The following is a 19,859-nucleotide window of genomic DNA, read 5'->3' on the forward strand; positions in this document are numbered from 1 at the left end:
GACATGATGGGACCACATCCCATGCACCACTGGGGAAGATACTCAGAGTCTCTCTTTGCATGGGCAGTACCCCAAATGTATTCAAAGAAAGCAGATACATTTAAGAAACAGTCTTTTGAGTATATTTCTGTTACGTGTTAGGTCTGCTTATCTCCTTCCATACTTCAGCCTGAAGTTTTTTGTATTTGGGATTATATTCCATCATGTGCTGTTAATACAAAGTGCATGTTTTTTGCTGCCAAAGACAGAATAAACTTTTTCATCATTTCATTAGCTGAAAATGTTGCAGTCACCTTCCTAAAGAAAAATAGCCATTCATCTGAAGACAATGTTTGGGGTTTTTTAAACAAACAAGCAAGCAAACACAGGCTATGTTGTCACTGTTGGGTATCACTTCTGTAAAATGAGTAAAAAGAGACACTGATTCCTAGTAGAATCATATCTGTCCTGAATTTTTCATCTCACATGTCTATTATCACTAAGAAATCCAGTTCTTTTAAAGGGGCTTAAGTTAACAACTTTCTGAACTGTTCCTTCCTTCGGCATACTGCACAGACATCTACCATATGTATATCACAGCATTCTGCCTTAGATTATGTCACTGCTAAAAATCAAAGGTCTATCACTCTTCATTTTAATACCACATATGCCATATGCATAATGATTGCAACTCCTTTAGTTTTGCTCATTTAAATAAAATATTTGGTTAGAAACTAAAGCAGGACAGACAAGATACTTCAGTTACCCTGTATTCTACCTTTAATAGCAAAGAACATTTAATGGCTGCAAGTTATTTATTTACAAATTGGTAAGTATTCCCTGGCATACTTCATCTTTCTTTAGTATCTAGAGGCCTCAGCTAAGATGACATTCCCATTGTAGAAATGTAAAGACTATGACCTACTAAAGCAATAAACAAGTCATAGAATGGGTAGAAGAAATGAAAGCTTATATATGTCCTATATGGCTTTTCACAGATGGGAAATCAAGACACAGTGAGTTACTGTCAGATTTTTCAAGGGCACAAACAATTTTGTAGTAATTTCTGTAGGTCAAATTGAAAAATCTAAACGATACAGATTATCAGTTTCAGATCTTTCATATCTCAGTCCAGAATCTTAAATAATAGACTAATAATTTTCACAAAACTTTATGTCTAAAACAGTAACTTATAAATTACTGGCTGAAAGAAGAGCTTACTTTTTAATCCAATAATATAACTTTTGATACCTTCAACATTTCATTACAATTTCATTCCTCAGAATTACCAAGCACGATGAAAATTATTGCTGTGACACATTTCCTTTTTTAAACTGTGTATCTTACTGAGAATTCATATATTGGACACAGGGCCAACGTTTGTACCTACTGAAGCCACGTACTGGAACTATTCTTGGGAAGGTCTTTGATGAGATTTTTGTTTTGTTATTTTTACCCTATTTGTTGAAAGGTAATTGTTGGTATTTGGTAAAGTCATTACAATAAAACAGTTGTTTTTACAACCAGTTTATCCAAGTAAGTATTCTGCTTCACAGAGCCTGTGAGCAAACCTGTAGGGGCTATGAAATAAATTTTTTAATGAACATACGCCATACAGGTTTGCTTTCACCCACATTAACATTTTCATGCTCTTGTTGCGGGAGTTTCATACCCCAGTTTCACAAACTGAAAACTGTCATCTCAGTACTGCTTTCTTTAAGTGGTAAAGCAGGTTAGGATGAGCTGGGAGAGCTCACTAACATGAATATAATCTTATGAAATTTGGCTGCATATTCTACCTCTTATTTACAAAAAGCAAGAAGGTCTCCCAAGTATATATTGAACACAAATGATCCAACTTCTTATTTTCATTGTACATTATATTACAGTTGCAAACATTCTGGCTATCTACCCACTTTATTAGCTCATATATAAGAAACAACCGAATAAAAGCATGTTGTTCTTTGAGGAATACAGCTGAATGATTTTTTTTTTCCTATATCCTTTTGAAAAAGTCTTGAAAATACTTACAATTGTGTGATTTTTGAAGTGTGTTTCCTCTCAAATCCAATTAGAAAGCTCCAGAATAGCACAGTATTGTTGCTTACCTAACACCAACATCAGCTGTAATTAAAGTTGTAAGACAGCAATTGGAAGATTTTGCCAGAGGCTAGTTGTATTAATAGATACTGCAAAGATTGTGTTCTCAATACAAAATCATTAAAATATATAGCATTCCCAGTCTTCTCCGTCTTGATAACATATTATGTCTTTGAACTGAACAAAATTAGACTCATCATCTAGCTTTTTGATGGCAACAAATTATTCAGATAATCAGCTGTGGTCCTCAGTGCACTAACTGTACCAAAAAGGCAGCCACTATCAGGAAGACAAGTTTACTATAAACTAGGGAGAAGGAAAATAAAGAGCAATTAAGCATGCAGAATGATGCTCTGCGATAACGAAACTGAGCTGATAAACCTTGAACCACTGTCAGGAGCACAGAGCCTACTGGGGTACGTCATTGGCATTCTGGCCCAGGATGCTTTTCTCCTTCTATGGAGAAGCAGGGTGGATTTCATTCATTTCCAAGCTGTGCAGTTCACCAGCATAGAAACATAAGAGTGGAGTGGAGATAAGCCAAAAGACAGTATTCCACTAGCTGATAGCTCAGAAGAAATAAAAGCATAACTAATAGCAACAAAATAAACAAGGCCTACACTTCTGCACTACCCTGATACTGAGGAACCTATGAAGTTTCATTTGAAGTTCTTTTTCCTTTATATTTGTCCTTAAATAAGAATAGTATTGAAATAGCAGAAAACAATAATTTAAAATTTAAAGAAACTGTCCTGAGGCATTTTCTTTTTCCAGCATGAAAAACAGCTCCGGAACTACAGACTGTTAAGAGGGTTTCTTTAATAATATGGTTATTACTCCTTTGAATATTCATACCTATTTTTGAACTTCCCTGCACTGCTAATAAGCAAGACCTGCTGAATACATCTGCAAGCTGAGTAACTGAGATACTTAGCACTTATTACACCATTGAGGATGTAAAAACACTTAACTGATACCACCTCCAAATACATACTACATAACCAGCTCCATTAGCTGTCTTTAAAAATTTCTAAAATGTCAGACATTACAGCAGATATTTAGCCTCTACATATACATAAAAGCCCAGTTCTGCCTCTACCTTAGATTTACAATGGCTTTGTTGGAATGTACAAGAAATACAGGACTGGATAACAGAAATGTGGATATTTTATTAGCTATAGTAATGAAATTGTACACCGACACAAGCATTTGTCAAGCATTATGTCATAAAGAAATCTAGTTTCAGATTTAAAGCAAACGATTGTATATTCTGAAATGAGAGCACCCTGAATTAGTCATTTCCATTAAAACTATGAAGTAGAATTGCCTAGCAACCAAGACAATTAATTCAGAGATTAAAATAAAACACTGTGACACTGACAGAGCAACTGCTATTCTATCCCAACAATCATAAAGACACTTAGAAAAGAGGTTAGTGTTTCCTTAATTTTTCTTAACAAAGGAAAAACAAACAATTTCATAAAATGAGTCATAATGGACAAAGAATAAAAACAGTCAAAGCAATTGCATAAAGCAAATGCAAATAATTGCCCTCTTTTTATATAACTTCATTAAACAGAAAAATATAGAAAGTTTTTTCATATTCCAACAAAGGTGAACAAATTGCTGTGGAGGTTCCTAACATGCTTTCCCACTTACAAAGAGCAAATTTGTTTCATTACATTCATTCCATTCAAGTATTCTATATTTTAGTACTTACTAGCTTAATTTATTACAGAATTTATGACCATGCCTACCTGAAAAAACTCTGCAGCATTATTACCCACTACTACCCCTAGTCAAATTATTCCTCATCACATTTCTGTAGGGAAGCTTTTAAATTATACAGTTTATCACATGGAGGTTGTTATGGAAAAAAAAAACTTAACAGATTAAGCACAGTAAGGATGGCTGCAATAATTTAGTTTAATGACTGCTACTCTTATATTGCTTGTTACATCTGGGCCATTGTGTAATTCATTGTCCCTGAAGGACTACAAAAAGCCTAGTAAAATTATCCCTTTAGAAATAAAATAGCCACATTCTGTAGCAACATTGAAGTCTATCGCTTTGTCAGGATATTAGATTAGAGGAATGATCACAGATCAGCGATTCCTGAGTAGCAGTACTTTCAGACCTCTAGTAGTAGACAGTCCGTCTTTCCAGCTTGAGGTACAGAGTTTGTATGCATTCAAAAAAAGATCAGGAATTATGTGGGCAAGAACAACCAAAGGAGAAAAATGAGATCCCAGAGGATATCACAAGATTTAGCAACTGCAGAAGCGACATCAAATCTAGTTGAGTCAACATTAAAAGATAATAATAAAAACCATAAAACAATATGAGAAATAAATCAAGACAGACAAGTAGGAACAACCATGCATTAGAAGGTAACTCCCCAGGCGTGGACATTACTGTACTTTTCTATCAGGAAAGAAAAGTATATTTCAGCTCTTTGGCTGTGTATAATATTCACAAAACACACCCACAGCTAGCTACAGGTACTTTAAAGTCTTGAAATCTGCATATTTCAATCACATTCAAGAAAGGCAGATGTGCCTGAACTGGATTTTAGAAGTTAAGGCTGTCAATAAATATGCAATAAAGTACATGTTTTCACCTTCTAGAAGGGGATATGGCAGGTAATAATGGAAGGATATTTGCTGGAAGCACAAGCAATACAGATGGTATGGGTATGTGTAACAGCTCAAAAGGAAGAAAATATTAACAGCAAAAGTCCTCATATGCAAACACATCCAAAAAGCTGATAAAAGACCCCAAATGTCCATAACAGGTTCCCCTGTGTCTTAAATATTTGATGACTGTACCAGATGGGGAAGGGAGAAAAAAATATCTTGTCTGAACCATTAGCATAAACACAGCTGACCTAAAAGACCTACTCACCACTGGGTTGTAATTACTCCAGTGTTTTCACTAGTGAACAATGTTCATAAATCTAGAGTAATTTTGAAAGATGACATCTTTGAGAAATGGTAGCCTCCATATGCTGTTGAATAGCTGAAATAAATTTACCTTTTTTTTCTGGTCTTTGTGCACATGCCATGGGTGTGGTTGTAGTATACATGTTTTACTAAACTCTTAGGATAGTCATAGTGATAAGCACCTTTTTGATTAATTTTATCCATATGACAGAATAGTATTATAAAACTGGAAGATACTCCTGCAAACTCTACACACAGCTCACAATAGTATATTTTTTCCCCTTTAAGATTTTTAACAGCACAGTTTATATGGCAAAAATCTCAGAAACAAACGCCCATTTTCTGTGTTCACACTAGACATCGTCAGAGCTCAGAGCCTTGTAGTAACAGAAAGCCTTGTAATAGACCCTCAATTCAGAAGGATTTATCAAATATCTACCCAACACGCTGCTTCAGACCTGCATTAAAAGACCAAAAGTCTCATCTATAGTTCGTTACAAGAGGACAGTGAGAAGAATAATACTGGTGTTAGCCCTTGCACTAGCAGCAGGAATTTCATGAAATTAAACTCCCAGATAATCTTAGAAAGCAGACCATGAACATGTTGCAGAGAAAAGGTAAAAAGAAGGTCACTAGTACCCTGCCTTGGGGAGAATTCCGTCTGCACAGTAAATTTGATGATCAGCTTGGCTTAAGCATGTGAACAAGACACACTAGCAAAATATTTCAATACCACTAGAAGGTCCACCCTGGTCTGAGTGAATCCAAATTCTAGTAATTAAAAGGAAAAACACAGACAAAACCCCTTGGAAATTAAAACAGCCAAGAAGAAAAGAGTTATTTCTTGGAACCTGCAGACAGCCACAGGAGACCTCAAAGCATATTAATCTACTGTAATACTGTGCAAAACAAACAAAAAACCCCCAGCTGATAAACAAACTCCATTCAACTTTCCTTCCAGTCTCCTCTCAGACCCTATTAAATTGCATCATCATACCCTCTCACAGATTTCCTGCCAAAAACCTGACAGCTACATGCAAATTACTCCATGACATTGTCAGGTCTTAATCTTAAAGACTATGCATGTCCTTCTTTTTTGTTTATGTGAATAATTGGTATAAACCCAATGGGATTACTCACAGTGCATGGCGTCAAATATGTACATATAAGTCTTTGCAGGATCAGAGCCTTGGTCATTGATCTTCCAGATTTTGAAGTTACTTATGTCTATAATTTTAGAAGCATTCTATTACTCTAAAATCAAGGGCAATATATGCATTCACAAGCAAACCCTACTCATTTGTACAACATTGGTGGGTAGTGTGAATGAAAGTGGTCCTTAATACTCTAGTAGGACTATTAATTTTCCAACAAAAGGGAAGTATTATGCAGCAAATATAGTCAAGACTAAATAGAAGAAAAGTTTTATGGCTTAGAGGAGTAGATCTCAAGCTAATTATGAACACTTGGAAAACAAAATACTGTTTTGTTTCCATATAGCCATCTAGTTAGGTAACAAAGCACTAAGGTGCTTTTGAATAGCATGAGAACCACAAAGAGAATCTGCAGGTGTTTATAAGGAACTGCAACCTACTACTAAGAAGAAAGGCAGGGTGGAAAGCATGGTTATGCTTATTTATAATGTTAAAAGTTCTTGTTGATCAGAAGTAGTGGTCAACTCTCAGTAAGAAATTAGAAGGCTGAGAAAGTCTCTGAAGACAATTGTACTGCTATATTGAAGCATCACCACAAATAGGAAAAGTATTTTATACATCTAATACTCAGACTATTTCATGAAAAAGCAAATAACTGTATTTGTGTCATTCAGTTAGAAATTTAAGTTCCTTTTCTATATAGGAGTGGTTTATCAACAGGTCATGAACAAAGGCAAAACACATTAAGTGGGAAGCGTTTCACATGAAAGCTACTCAGTTTAAAAATCAATAATACAACATTCAATAATATAATTGAATACCTTTATGAACAACACAGTGGCCAGTAATCAATGATCCCTTTCTCAAGGCAATTTCAGACATTTACTTTCATCCTCAGTTATGCATATTGAGCTACTATTTACATTGACTTAGCAACCTACTACCCCCATAAGTTCAAGTGGATACTCTTTATTGGTATATAATCTCTATGAAAAACACCATACTTTAAAAGTTTATAGGTTCTTTTGCACCATATGCAGAATTCAAAACATTATTGATTTTACCATTATCATTATCAGCAAAAATAAAAATCTGTTCATGGACATGTGCTCAATTAAGGTTTTTCACAATGGACTAATCCAACAGCCAGAGAGGTTGAATTTGGGATCACTGCACCCAGTAGCAGCTACTGCATCCCCTTTCTTCTAATGTGCAGCTGCCTGACTTGTTTAACATTGTACTCAGGTAGGGCACAGAAGCATTTGCTCCGACTGACAGCAGCACCTTCTGCTCAGTTGTTACCCGTCTCCTCCATTGAAAAGGGAGACTATCAAAAGTAAGCATCTGAGAGACCAGATCCAGCCTCCAAGCTGTGCCATGAACATGGTAAATAAATTATGCAGAAAAATGTAGCTGGAGATATAATCTTCACCACAGAGGTCACAGAACAAGCAGGCCAGTAAAGAGCAAGAAGTTGCTGAATATAAACCACTTTGTACATATGACATGAGGACACAATATGGTATTCAACTGGTAAAAGGCAAGGATTAATTTACTGGAAAGGTTAACTTTAGCTTGTCTATTGCCATTCACTAACAAGGAAGGCAATCCTCCATTGAATGATGTCAAGTTAGGTAACCCTCAAACACTTCCTCAAGTAAGATCAAGAGTATGCCTCCCTCTGGAACAAATGTCTTTTTACCTCTCTAGTAAGTAAATGTTAGTTCTCCTGTACTTCGTAAGGAAGGGTAGATGCTCTGTTTTATATTACTTGAACTGTGTATTTAATTCTCCTTATCCAACAGGAACACCTCAGAATTTGCAGTTCCTGGTAGCATTACCAAACGCTTATCACAAACCACAACAACATATAAAAATTATTCAGAGAAGGCTCTACCAGTAGGCTATGCACAGATGTTTTTAGCAGCATGCCTAGGATGCCATGAAATTCAAGGTGTTCCATAAATTCCCACATCATATTCTCAGGCCATTTGGGCTTTATGGGTCAAAATGTATGACTTGACTTTTCCCAAAAGACCAAGGAGATGACCAAGTAAACCCTGAAATATGGGAGGCTTACTAATCTCTGCAGTGTACGTCTGTAAGCTAACAAAGAGACTGTCTGCAAGTTTCTCTGGGGCTTTATATGCTACCACAATATCTAGAGTCTGGGCATTTTTTATTTTTTTTTCCAAAAGATATCAGAAAGAAAACTACCCAAAATTGCAAATGTTTACTAATGTGAAATGTTAAAGAACAGTCATAAGACCTAGGACTTTTTTACTGATAGAACAGGAACAACAGAACTAGCAACAGTGCTAACTTTTCCATAGTCTTCCACCTCTAGTGCAGACTTGGAAGATTCATTTTCAGCAGCCTGCACAATGTCTTGCCCACCACAGTCCAGATTCTCCTTGTCATACTAGAGAAACTTACCACAGCATCTACTTCTGCCTGCAGATTCTAGCCTGTAAGTATTAGAAACTCCCAAAGCATTAAAGGTACTGTTGGTAACTTGCAATATATCAAAGCAGAAGATCTTTTGAAGGTCAAGGGTTGTTTGAAGTGAGATGTGCAATAGAAGGGTAAAAGAGATGGGGAGCAAACAATTTGGCAGATGAAAGTAGAACATGACAGGATGTATGTATGGGCTTTCTTCTGGAGAGGTGAGGAACAGAACTCTGTGACATCCAAGCATAGGGATGAGTACCTGGCTTGGATAGGTTTCCTCATCTACCCCCTGAGATACCAATCAAAACCATGACACCAGAAGCTCAAGATCTACTCTTGTATAAAAAATATGCAAGCCTATGTTCTTAGCTACAGCCAAATTTGTCCTCACTTGAGAGCTGCAAAGAGACACCCCAGTCTCTTCCCATGGTTATTTCCTAAAGGCTTTTAAATCGATTCAAAATTATGCCAGCTGCTCACTATTGCATACAGCTTAATAGAGTAAGAGAAGATTTCATGGGAAATCAGGGGGTGGCAGGTTTTGATGAATTACGTAAAGAAAGCTAAGGTGATTCACCAGTAGTAGAGGGTGACACTACACTGTGGAGCCTCCCACACTGGCTACATCACTTTGCTAGGCAAGGGTACACAGTAATAGCTTCCTTCACCCAGGAAGCTAGGCCAACAGGTCAACTGTAATAACTTTTTCCATGAACATGAAGTGATATACTTTCCTCTTCCAACTAAGAGAATATTTCCTATCTCTCATTGCTCTAAGATAAAATCAAACTTGCTCTCCCTCTTTCCATCACCTATGCATAACTTCAGAATAGTTAGAAACAGTTAGAAACTGCCCACAGTTACAATATTACCATAGTAGCCATGAACATAGCATGGATGCTGGTTTACTTGGGGGAAAAAAATGTGTTTAAGTTACATGTTCACTATTTTTAAAAGGTAATCTGAATTTATGTTCTAATAACTTTTTATGCAAAACTTTACAAATGCTTTATTTGCCAACATCAATCTGCAAATATCAATCTAGTACTACTCTGTTCAGATAACTTGTGTTTTGGTTGGGTTTTTTTTAAGTTTAAAATTACTGAACTTTATATCATTATATCAACACCATAAGAGATTTTTTTTTTCTTGAGAGACTAAAATGTAAAGATTTAGAAGCCATTTAAAAACACTCTACCTTAAAACACACATTTTATTTCTAAAGAAACTCCTAAAATGTCCATCAAGGCCCTCTATAGGTCTTGTCTGAAAGACCAAATGTCAGTATCCTTCATTCTTTCAACTCCAATATTGTCTTCCTCTATTTCCGTATCAATTTCAAGCTTCTGAACCCCTCCAAAGGTGTTTCAAGCTATATTGCTTATTGCTTTCTTCTTTTCATCATATTGCCTCTCTTCAACCTTTATCAGCACAATCATCTCTGCTTTTTTCCCCATTGTGCCTTACTGCAAAGCAATCTCTGCTTAATCACTTCACTATGCTACTATACTCTTCCTTCAAATTCCTTAATGTCCAATTTTACCTATATAAAATCATCCTGTGGCAGATTGAGAAGTAGGATGTGACCAGCTATAACTTAATTAATAAACATGCAGCACTTGTCATCTTATATTACATGTTCCCAGAAGAAATTTAAAAATGCTGTAGAATTTCATTTCCATGCCTTCCAGATGCTAAAAGAAAGTGCTTCCACAGAAAATTGAGAAGCAGGACAGCAGCTACAAAGAGCTACTTTTTTTTTTTTTAGGAAGAGGAAGAAAACACTCTTGGGGTACAAATGGGAAGATACTGACAAGTGAGGAATGCTTACTGGAACTGCAATTAATATATTTTACTTGAGTTTTATTTACACTTTGGCAGTAGCACCTTCCTGCAAAGCTCATGTACCAGAAGTGCAGCAAATGCACCTTTTACTGAAGTCTAGTTTTATAGCAGAACCACAGCAAATGCACTGCTCCTGTCACATTAAAAAGACAGATTTTTATGAAAATTGATACTAAATTTATTGTGATATTTATTTGCTGTACAGTTGTATTGTTAACAGTACTGGAAAAAAAAATATGAAACTTTCACTACATGAACCAAATAAAAATTTTTCAGATATTGTCCAAGTGCAAATATCAGGGATATTACAAATGTAGAGTAAACCTTGCACTTAGTAGTAGTTGGTGATATTTTAGCAACTTTTATTTGGAACAATGCTGTCCCAGATGGCTGCAGTGTAAATTTTGGGAGGACTACTGAAGACCTACATGATGACTAGTAAGAAGGAGATTAAAATATTAGAGGGGAAAAATTCAGCCTTCTTGAGACTAGTGTATTGTAGTATGAGAGTTGGCATGGACAAGCTAACAGAATATTTGTCCTGGTTTCAGCTGGGATAGAGTTAATTGTCTTCCTAGTAGCTGGTACAGTGCTATGTTTTTGAGTTAGGTATGAGAAGAATATTGATAACACTGATGTTTTCAGTTGTTGCTGAGTAGCCTTTAGACTAAGTCAAGGGTTTTTCAGCTTCTGATGCCCAGGCAGCGAGAAAGCTAGAGGGGCACAAGAAGTTGGCACAGGACAGAGCCAAGGCAGCTGACCCAAACTGGCCAAAGGCGTATTCCATACCATATGACATCACATCTAGTATAGAAACTGGGGGGAGTGGACGCGGGGGGGATCGCTGCTCATCAATTGGCAGGTGGTGAGCAAATGCATTGTGCATCACTTGTATATTCCAATCCTTTTATTACTGTTGTCATTTTATTAGTGTTATCATTATTAGCTGCTTCTTTTCTGTTCTATTAAACTGTTCTTATCTCAACCCATGAGTTTTACTTCTTTTCCCAATTTTCTCCCCTATCCCACTGGGTGGTGGGGGGAAGTCAGTGAGCGGCTGCGTTGTGCTTAGTTGCTGGCTGGGGTTAAACCATGACAATACTTAAGCTATTTTTTGTGTCAGTGGCCTTCCTTCGTAAGGCCCTAAAGCGTATGTGTACAAAAATTCACAGTTCTGATAGTTAATCCCTATTTGGTGTTTATCTTTGACCCTCACAATTTTGATGCTCTGAGTTTGGTCTCTCTGCAGCTGAGGAAGTGACAAGACTTATTTCTCATTCCTTACATGCTGGAAGTGAAGCCTCTCTAATTCCATGCCCCCCCAAGCAAAAGATTTGTGACAACACATCAGTGCGGGACATGCTGGTCTGTCTCAGAAATCAGTCATCTGATAAGATATCAGCAGGAATTATGCATTTTGGTTGCATGAATTGGCTGAAAACTCTTCTGAAATAGAATTGTCAAGTGGACTATTAAATGACAAAATGTTTGATATGAGATCAATATTCACCTTTGCCTTTTTTACATTCTGATCTTCAATGGCCATCAGGTGCTTATGTGCTTTATGGTTTTTATAAAATCATACACAGTGTCTACAATCTGAAGCAGAACAGCCCCAAAATGTGTATTTTTTTTTCTTATTTTCTATTTAATCCTCCATATAAAACTATTAGGAGGAAAGAGCATATTCTCACCTGTTTATATAGGGAGAACTAACAGTTCAAAACTATTGTATCAAGAAAGCAAACATTGTCATTACGTGAGGCCAGTGGCATTCCATCCATTCTTCCATCTTGAATTTTAGTGCAGTGGCAGGCAATTCAAACAGGTTAAAAATCGCATTGCTAAAATTGTTTAAGGTGCTTATCAGAAATGAATGCATAGTCACAATATAAAATGAATAATTTTTAGATATTAGATATATCAGTCCCTCCATCTTTCTCTATAAGGAGCTGAAGCATTAAACTGAATCAAATTTATTTTTTCCGTATCTGTAGTATTGTTTTGTCATTACTAAATGCTTACTTTTTCAGAGTAATTAGGAAGCCAAAATACCCCTTTTCCCCCAAAGTGAGCCTTTACTTTCACAGACTGTAGAAAAAGCTTTTTATGAATTTATATTGCTATTTTGATACAGTATTTTTCAAGAATTAGTATAATATTCAACACTTTTTTCTAAACATTTACATTCTTATTTATGAAATACCTTATTTCTAAAATAGCTTATTTATGAAATAGACATACAAGTGTCAAAATTACCATGAAGACTTAAATTCTCACACATTGAATTGAGGATTCCATCTGCCTTAGGGCAGTTGGAATACTTTTTTGCCCTGGAAGAATATATATATGAGTATAATTAGGTCCTATTAATGCTGGATTGTCATGCCTATGACTAATATGATGTTAAGCCTGTAAGAAATACAAAGTTTTCTACTATTAACAGAGACATTTCAATGTTAAAGATTAAGTAAGCAAGCAAGACTAAATTTGTTTACATCATTATCTGTGAATAAAAGCCTAATGTATTGGATAATAACATATATTCAAATTAAAGCTCTGGAACTCACTGCTCCTAATGTAAGAATATTAAGTAAGGTAGTCTGTAGTTACTACATAAAGGAGAATAACTCTTACAATATTAGAACAATTAACTTCAAATTCATATTGAATGTTATTGCATTTTTCTTTAACAAACCTTATTGATTAACTACTAAGGAGTATTAAACAGGAAATATAGTGAGATACTTTACCAGATGCTAAAATTTACTTCCATATTTAACATTGATTAAGAAGGAAAATTATTTACTCTGTTCATGACTTTGTGATTGTCAAGTGAGCGAGTATTTTATCTGACACTCTCACTATAAACACACACACACACTTTTAAGAATAGGCAACAAGAAATGTGATGAAAGTTAAAACCATTCTGCTCTAAAGGAACTTGTAAAAATCCAATCTGAACACAAGCTTGGGCACTAAGATTATATTCCCAAAGGAAACAGAGATGATCTCTGCCCACCATGCTTTCTTTAAGAATCAAGCATTGCAAATCCACGTTTTGTATGAAAAAATCGGCCAGCAAATGTCTGCTACTTCCTACTTATAAGGCCAAATTTTAAAACTGTTTCCAAATTACTCACAAAACTGATTGTACTTCAGGGGTCCTATAAGACTAGACAGAGTACTAGCAACACTGTTAGATCTAACTGAAAATACAAGTGTGGCTCACACTTACTGTGGCATTTACATTAAAGAACAGAAAATAACTCCTCAGGTTTATTTACAAGTATAGTCACCCAACAAGATCAAAGTGCAAAATATTGAGATTTGCTCACTGTTATTTTAACCAACTTTCTAACAATAGTCAAATGAGAAACTGGACAACTGTTCTCTTTTAGAGGTAAATAAAAAGATTTAGAAGACTAACTTGCAAAGGATGCCAGTAGTGTTTTGACTATTTGGCTGTTGGTTTATTTCTTAATATGAAATAAAAATCATCACTTTCATCTAGTCTATAGTATCCTACTAACTCAGAGTCTGCCATTTTCCAAAAAGCACTGAAGTAAGAGGAAGCAATTCAGCCTCTCATGGCTGAAGAAGCAGAGGCTGTGTGTACATATTACTGATAGCATCCTAGACTCCTTATGACTTTCTTCTAAAACTCTGCTTAAAGCTCTCCTTTACTGGCATGCTGTGGAACAAACAAAAAAGCTTTGCTAATAGGCTGCAGATCCACTTAAATCACTAATGCAGACCAAATACTAACTCATTATTTATTTTCTTGTATTCAACCATTTCTTGTCACAATAATATTATAGATTTTTTTTGCTATCCTACCAGTGTAACCTTATGTATGTTTGTTAGGTATACTACAGCCAAGAGAGCTTAAGTAAAATTAGCTCTTCCTCATGTTTGCTGTTGTACAAACACAGATGCTCCATCCATTCCCAAGTGTTTATTTTATGAAGGAATTCAAACTACAAAATGAAGTTGTGGATGAACCATAAAAAAGGCACATTTATCTTCAATTTAGTGCAAGTGGTATGTCTTGCTGTGCTACAGAATGTTTCTTTTTTGTGAAATAGATATCTGATGTGAATAATCCTAAACTCCACTGTACCAAGTCCCACACAATGCAAAAAATTACAGCGTCTGCCCTCTGAAAAGTTTTCTATTTGGACAAATGGGGTTGGGAACATCATTGCAATCTTAATGCTTTCACAGAGGGAAAACCTGTTCTGCAGGAACTGGACCAATATCTTTTTCCACATGGCAAAGTTAACAGTTTGACGTCATTGTCTTTCAAACACTGGCAGTTGAGACCTACCACTGACACATGCAAATTTATGCATGAGGTTTTCAAAATTAGCATGCATCCCTAAAGACATCAGTGAAACTTATGCTTCTAAGTGGAGCTGATCATTTTTGAAAAATAAACCAGTCAAATAAATTACAGGCTTTAGTTATCGTGGGTTTTCCAGACAGCAAATTTGCAATCAAAGCTCTTAGTATGTTACAGTTCTAGGCATGTAGCATAATGTCAGTATTATGGAAATTGTGAACAAGTCAATATTTCTGAGATGTTATGGCTTTTTACTTTGTTAGAATGTATTTTAGTGTTCACATGTAGCTTAGATTTCAGCCAGACTTTTTACACACTTTCAGTTCTTGGACGGGTACAGACAGCTGTGTAGCAAAAACCATTGAAACATCCTCCCCAAACTGGACTGGCTTGCAACTTAGGAAATGTGCTATGAAGGAAAAAAAAAAGGGGGGGGGAACGGAGGATTGGGGGGACGGACACAGGACAGGAGGATGACAAAGTCTTCTAATACTTTAAAACAGAAAATGAATTAATACAAATTATTCTTGGTTTCAATTTTTACAGCTTTACATATGAAAACTGCTGGACAACAGCATTATCTCAATTGAGCATATTAAGGATGCCGATGCCAAGCAGAAACCACACTTTTCAAAGCCAATAGAAAGAAAGGGGGGGGGGGGGGGGGGGGGGTGTAGAACATGTCCTTTGAACTGTATAGTTTCTAGTAATTCATTATTTTCAGAAAACAGATGTAATGTATTTCCCTGCTGACAATTTTCCAAGATAGAGCCACAAACAAATCGTGTTAAACACTAGACTGTACAGAGATTGTGTAAGGCAGAAGGTCATTATTTGGAACCACTATGGTAAGAATTATGTTTGCAGTTATCAATATCCTATTGCATAAAATTCTCTAAAATAACAGGACTTCCAAATCTGCAAGCCTTTTATTAGAGCTACCTTTATTGCATTTATGAAATGCATCAATATGAAACTATTCACTTCCATCATGGCTGCTAGCAAGACGTAATGCTGTTCAGTGGGAGGTTCAAAGCATCTGCTGTGAAGAGCACAGGAGTTGATAAGCAGTGACAATTTATACTCCCATTGATTTTGTAGAAAGCAGAGGAGAAAGAGAGAAAGAAAGAAAGAAAGAAACAGTTCCACTCAAGATGGTAGGAGGACAAAAATTAGAATATATGAATTACAGTTAAAGTTGCTGGAACACTACAGTTAGGAAACTAGTCCAGATGACCTGGAACTATACTATGGATATCAATTAAACACATAATAGACAGATCATGCTAAATGAAAGCAAAAAACCCGGGAACTATGAAAGAGAAGTATCAAGTCATACTAATAACAGTCAATATTTTTCAAGTGCAAAGTGCAAAGCTTAAAGAGATCCATGCTTTCATAGTCATCCCTATACTTCCTTATAATTTCAATATCTGCATTCAAGCACCCCCAAAAATTCAAAAATGAAAATATTTTTTCATTTTCTCCCTGAATTGCAAATTTTCTTCAAACCCTAAATACATTTTAAAAGTTGCCATAATCCAAAGTGGGAACACGACAGGTTGACATGACAGGTTCGCAGGTATGGTCACAGCAACTAAGCAGCAACCCCTTCCACACAAATAAGAAAAAATACATATCATTTGTGAGCTCATAACATTCTCCTGTCACTGTCTGTGATGACAGCTGCGTACCACTAAAGGGAAAAAAGGCTGAACACATGGCATTGTAAATGGGGGGTGGGGGATAAGGAGTGTTAGCTGTTGTAATCACACTATTAATCACACTATTTTGAGTGGCTATTGGTCATCCAACTGCTTATCATATGAACAATGAGGACACAATTTATCAATAACAACATGTTCTTTTAATATACAAAATTATTCACTTTTTCCTCTGATTTTTTTTCTCTCTAATAAGAATTTAGGGATTTTGAATTTCACACTGTTTCTTCAAGCAATATCATTCAGTAACAGCGAAGTATTTTGATTCAGTGGTCAAACAGTCCAATTCACTTGTTTTTGAAAGGAAAAAAATGCATTTTAGAATTTAAAAAAGCATGTCTGCAATTTCTAAATGTAAAGCACACTAAATAATTTGAACCATATAATAAAAGTATTGATTTTAACTTCAGGGAAAAAAAAACAAAACAAAACAAAAAAACCCCTGAACTGTCTTGTACTTTCCCATTATTTCTGCCATTTGCAAATAATAAAATTCAGCTGAAGAAACTGCTGAAATCACCAACCAGACACTAATCTATTGATCTATAAACGTAAGTATGTATACATACAGAGGGGACACATATATCGTCCTTTAGTCTTCTCATGACTATCTACTGTGCATCTAGATCATGTCAAGACCATAAACAATTCAAAGCTGCATTCTGTCTAAATGGGTCACTTATAATGAGAAAGCATGACATTTACATGTAGAAAGCAGATTGATCAGGGAGCGGAAAAACAGAGTATGGCATCAGCACAGAAAAATATGCCTTTAGAGGCAATTTATATTAAATGGTTTGGCGAGTTCCTAAATCCTCCTCAAAAATGGAAGTGAATTCAAAATAAATGCAAAATGAAAAGTATACATGACTTAACATGGCAAATATTCACTAGGATCACCCTTTGTGCTTGCAGTAAACTAAAATGAATAAACCTTGGTTCCTTTTGCTACTGTCATGTTGCTTGTACAGAATAACACATAAGTGAAAAGACTAAAACCACCGTATTTCTCAGACATCCACAAATTAATAAACAGTCTTCGATAATTTTAAATTGCACCTTTAAGTACTAACACATCCCATAACGTTCAGTTATTTTCAACTTGACCGGAAACAGTGGAACAGAAATGCTCCGAACATGCTGTGTACATCTTGCTAAAGCAATTTCAGCTGCAACGTGCAAAATGAATTTCAGCAAAATGCAAATCTGTACAATGCAAATATTAGAACTATAGCAAGGCTGCTTCAACACATCGCAAAACAAAAGTGGAAAAAAGACAGAGGGAAATTTCTATACTGCCTAAATATATACAAAATATAGCCCATGTCTTTGTTCAGTCTGAACTCTCATTCAAGGTGTAAATACTGGTTACATTGTTAGATATCCAACTGCAACGGGCTCCAAATATTGTGTGAGTAGCTCTCTCATAGTTCACACTAGACTCCCTTGACCCAGCTAGACAAGCGTGAAAACATGAAATAAATGAAGGTTAACAAAGACTGGTCTGGGAAGCAGGCTGCATTAAATGCTTGCAATTTTATTAGTATAGATGCAAAATTTGCTATTTAGATTCTTTTAATACCAGATAACAAATGACAGTCACTATATTAATGCTAGGTGCTATTGCAGAGAGACAAATTAAGCAAATGGTATAAAAAAACCCCATCTTTCCCCATCTGCCACATAAGGATATTCACTAACCTTACAGCATGCTGCTAAAGCAAATAAGGAACTGCAAAATAATTATCTCCTTGCAAAGAAAAAGCAATTTTATCACAATACCTTTCTGTGTTTGTCCCTCTTCCATATTCTCTTCCATGGCTACCTTTCTTCACTAGAAACAGCTACAGAGAATTAATCAAAAGCTTCAGTCAGATGTAGGAAAAAGTGTGGATTTTTTTTTTCCCTGGGAAGCTCCAACAGCAGAGGCTTAGGCAAGTCCTCAGAGCTTAGCTAAGGCTCCCTCACTCTCCTTGTTTGCTTGGAGACAGGCTGTCAAGTGTAATTTCATTCAAATTACTCTTCCGTGAAGATTATCAATTTTTCTTCTCAAAGCTGCCCATTGTGTACCACTGTAAGCAGGTATTCAAATGAACAGCCTGTGAATTTTGGGGGGAAATTTGGTCTGAGCCTTTATGGCAATGACACCGATTCATAAGCCTCACTTTGCATATAAAATGGAGAAAAGAAATTGAGGTTTGTATAGAAATCTGTGTTTTAAATTGGAAACAGGCTGTACTGAAAACAGATGGAGGGGTGTCCTCCTAACGGGAAGCAGACCACCAACCCATAATTCCCCCTATTTGCTACTGAAGTGGGAAAGCCCAGATGCCTGTGGGTTCTTTATGCTGTATTACTTGTCTGTCTTTCTCTCTCTCATTCTCTCTCCCCAACACCCCCCCTCCCCCCCCCCCGCTCTCCCCCTCCTCCTGCATCAGCACATTTAAGAATAATATGACTCTTCATTTCCCTCCTTCTCATATATTAGTATCATCTGGATCTAACAGCAAATATACACTATTACCCTTATAATATTCTAGAAAACATCTTTATAACAGTACCATTTGGTATGCAACTGTGTGTTTATACACACATACAAGCACAATTTAATACACAACATTAATTGCTGAAAAATATATGCACCCTACACATTATCTGTCAGTGTCACAGTAAACAGGAATTTAGGGGCAGTTTGGACATTTAAAACAGTATTTGCATCAATTCTTTTTCTGACTGCTAATATCCAAAATTAGCTGTACACTTCAAAGCCCTATTAAAAAAACTGGACCTTCTTAAAATGGTGAAACACCCCATATGGGTATGTATGTGAGGAAGCACATACAAACACACATACTGTTATGAATTTATTCAGGAAAAGCATAGGTTAAATACACTGTGAGGGCACCTACTCATTTGGGGAGTTCTGCAGTCTGATTTGGAATGCAAATTGGACGCTGCAGTCTAGCAATAAATTAGCATTTTTGTACCTTATTCTACAGAGTAATGTAACATCATTTTAAGATGTTACATTATTTTCATTATTTCAACAAAAGTGCAATTAGAACACAAGTCCAATTTTTCTTTACAGTTTTCACTTCTCATTCTTCTGGGAAAAAAAAAATGACTAAAACTTACCCCAAAATAAAAAATATTATGGCTGAAAATCCATAATTACATATAAATGATAAATAGCTCATCCATTTACTTTATGCTATCTAAATAGATTGACCTAATGCTGCCTTCTAAGTCACACACACACACACACACAAAAAGACAAAGTTGGTTGGGTTTTGGTGGGGTTTTAGGTGGGTTTTTTTAT

General features: G+C 35.9%; 1 protein-coding gene across 1 annotated transcript in view; it reads right to left on the reverse strand.

Moving 5' to 3' along the window:
• Positions 1-18,890, reverse strand: part of GPM6A (glycoprotein M6A) — a 127,138-nt gene extending 108,248 nt beyond the window's left edge. Inside the window, exon 1 of the mRNA XM_009929872.2 lies at positions 18,323-18,890. Coding sequence (XP_009928174.1) covers positions 18,323-18,359 — 37 coding nt within the window. The 5' untranslated portion in view covers positions 18,360-18,890. The remainder of the gene's footprint in view (positions 1-18,322) is intronic.
• Positions 18,891-19,859: the final 969 nt, after the last annotated feature.

This window comes from Haliaeetus albicilla, chromosome 1 (genome assembly GCF_947461875.1).
Source record: "Haliaeetus albicilla chromosome 1, bHalAlb1.1, whole genome shotgun sequence".
Classification (NCBI taxonomy): domain Eukaryota; kingdom Metazoa; phylum Chordata; class Aves; order Accipitriformes; family Accipitridae; genus Haliaeetus; species Haliaeetus albicilla.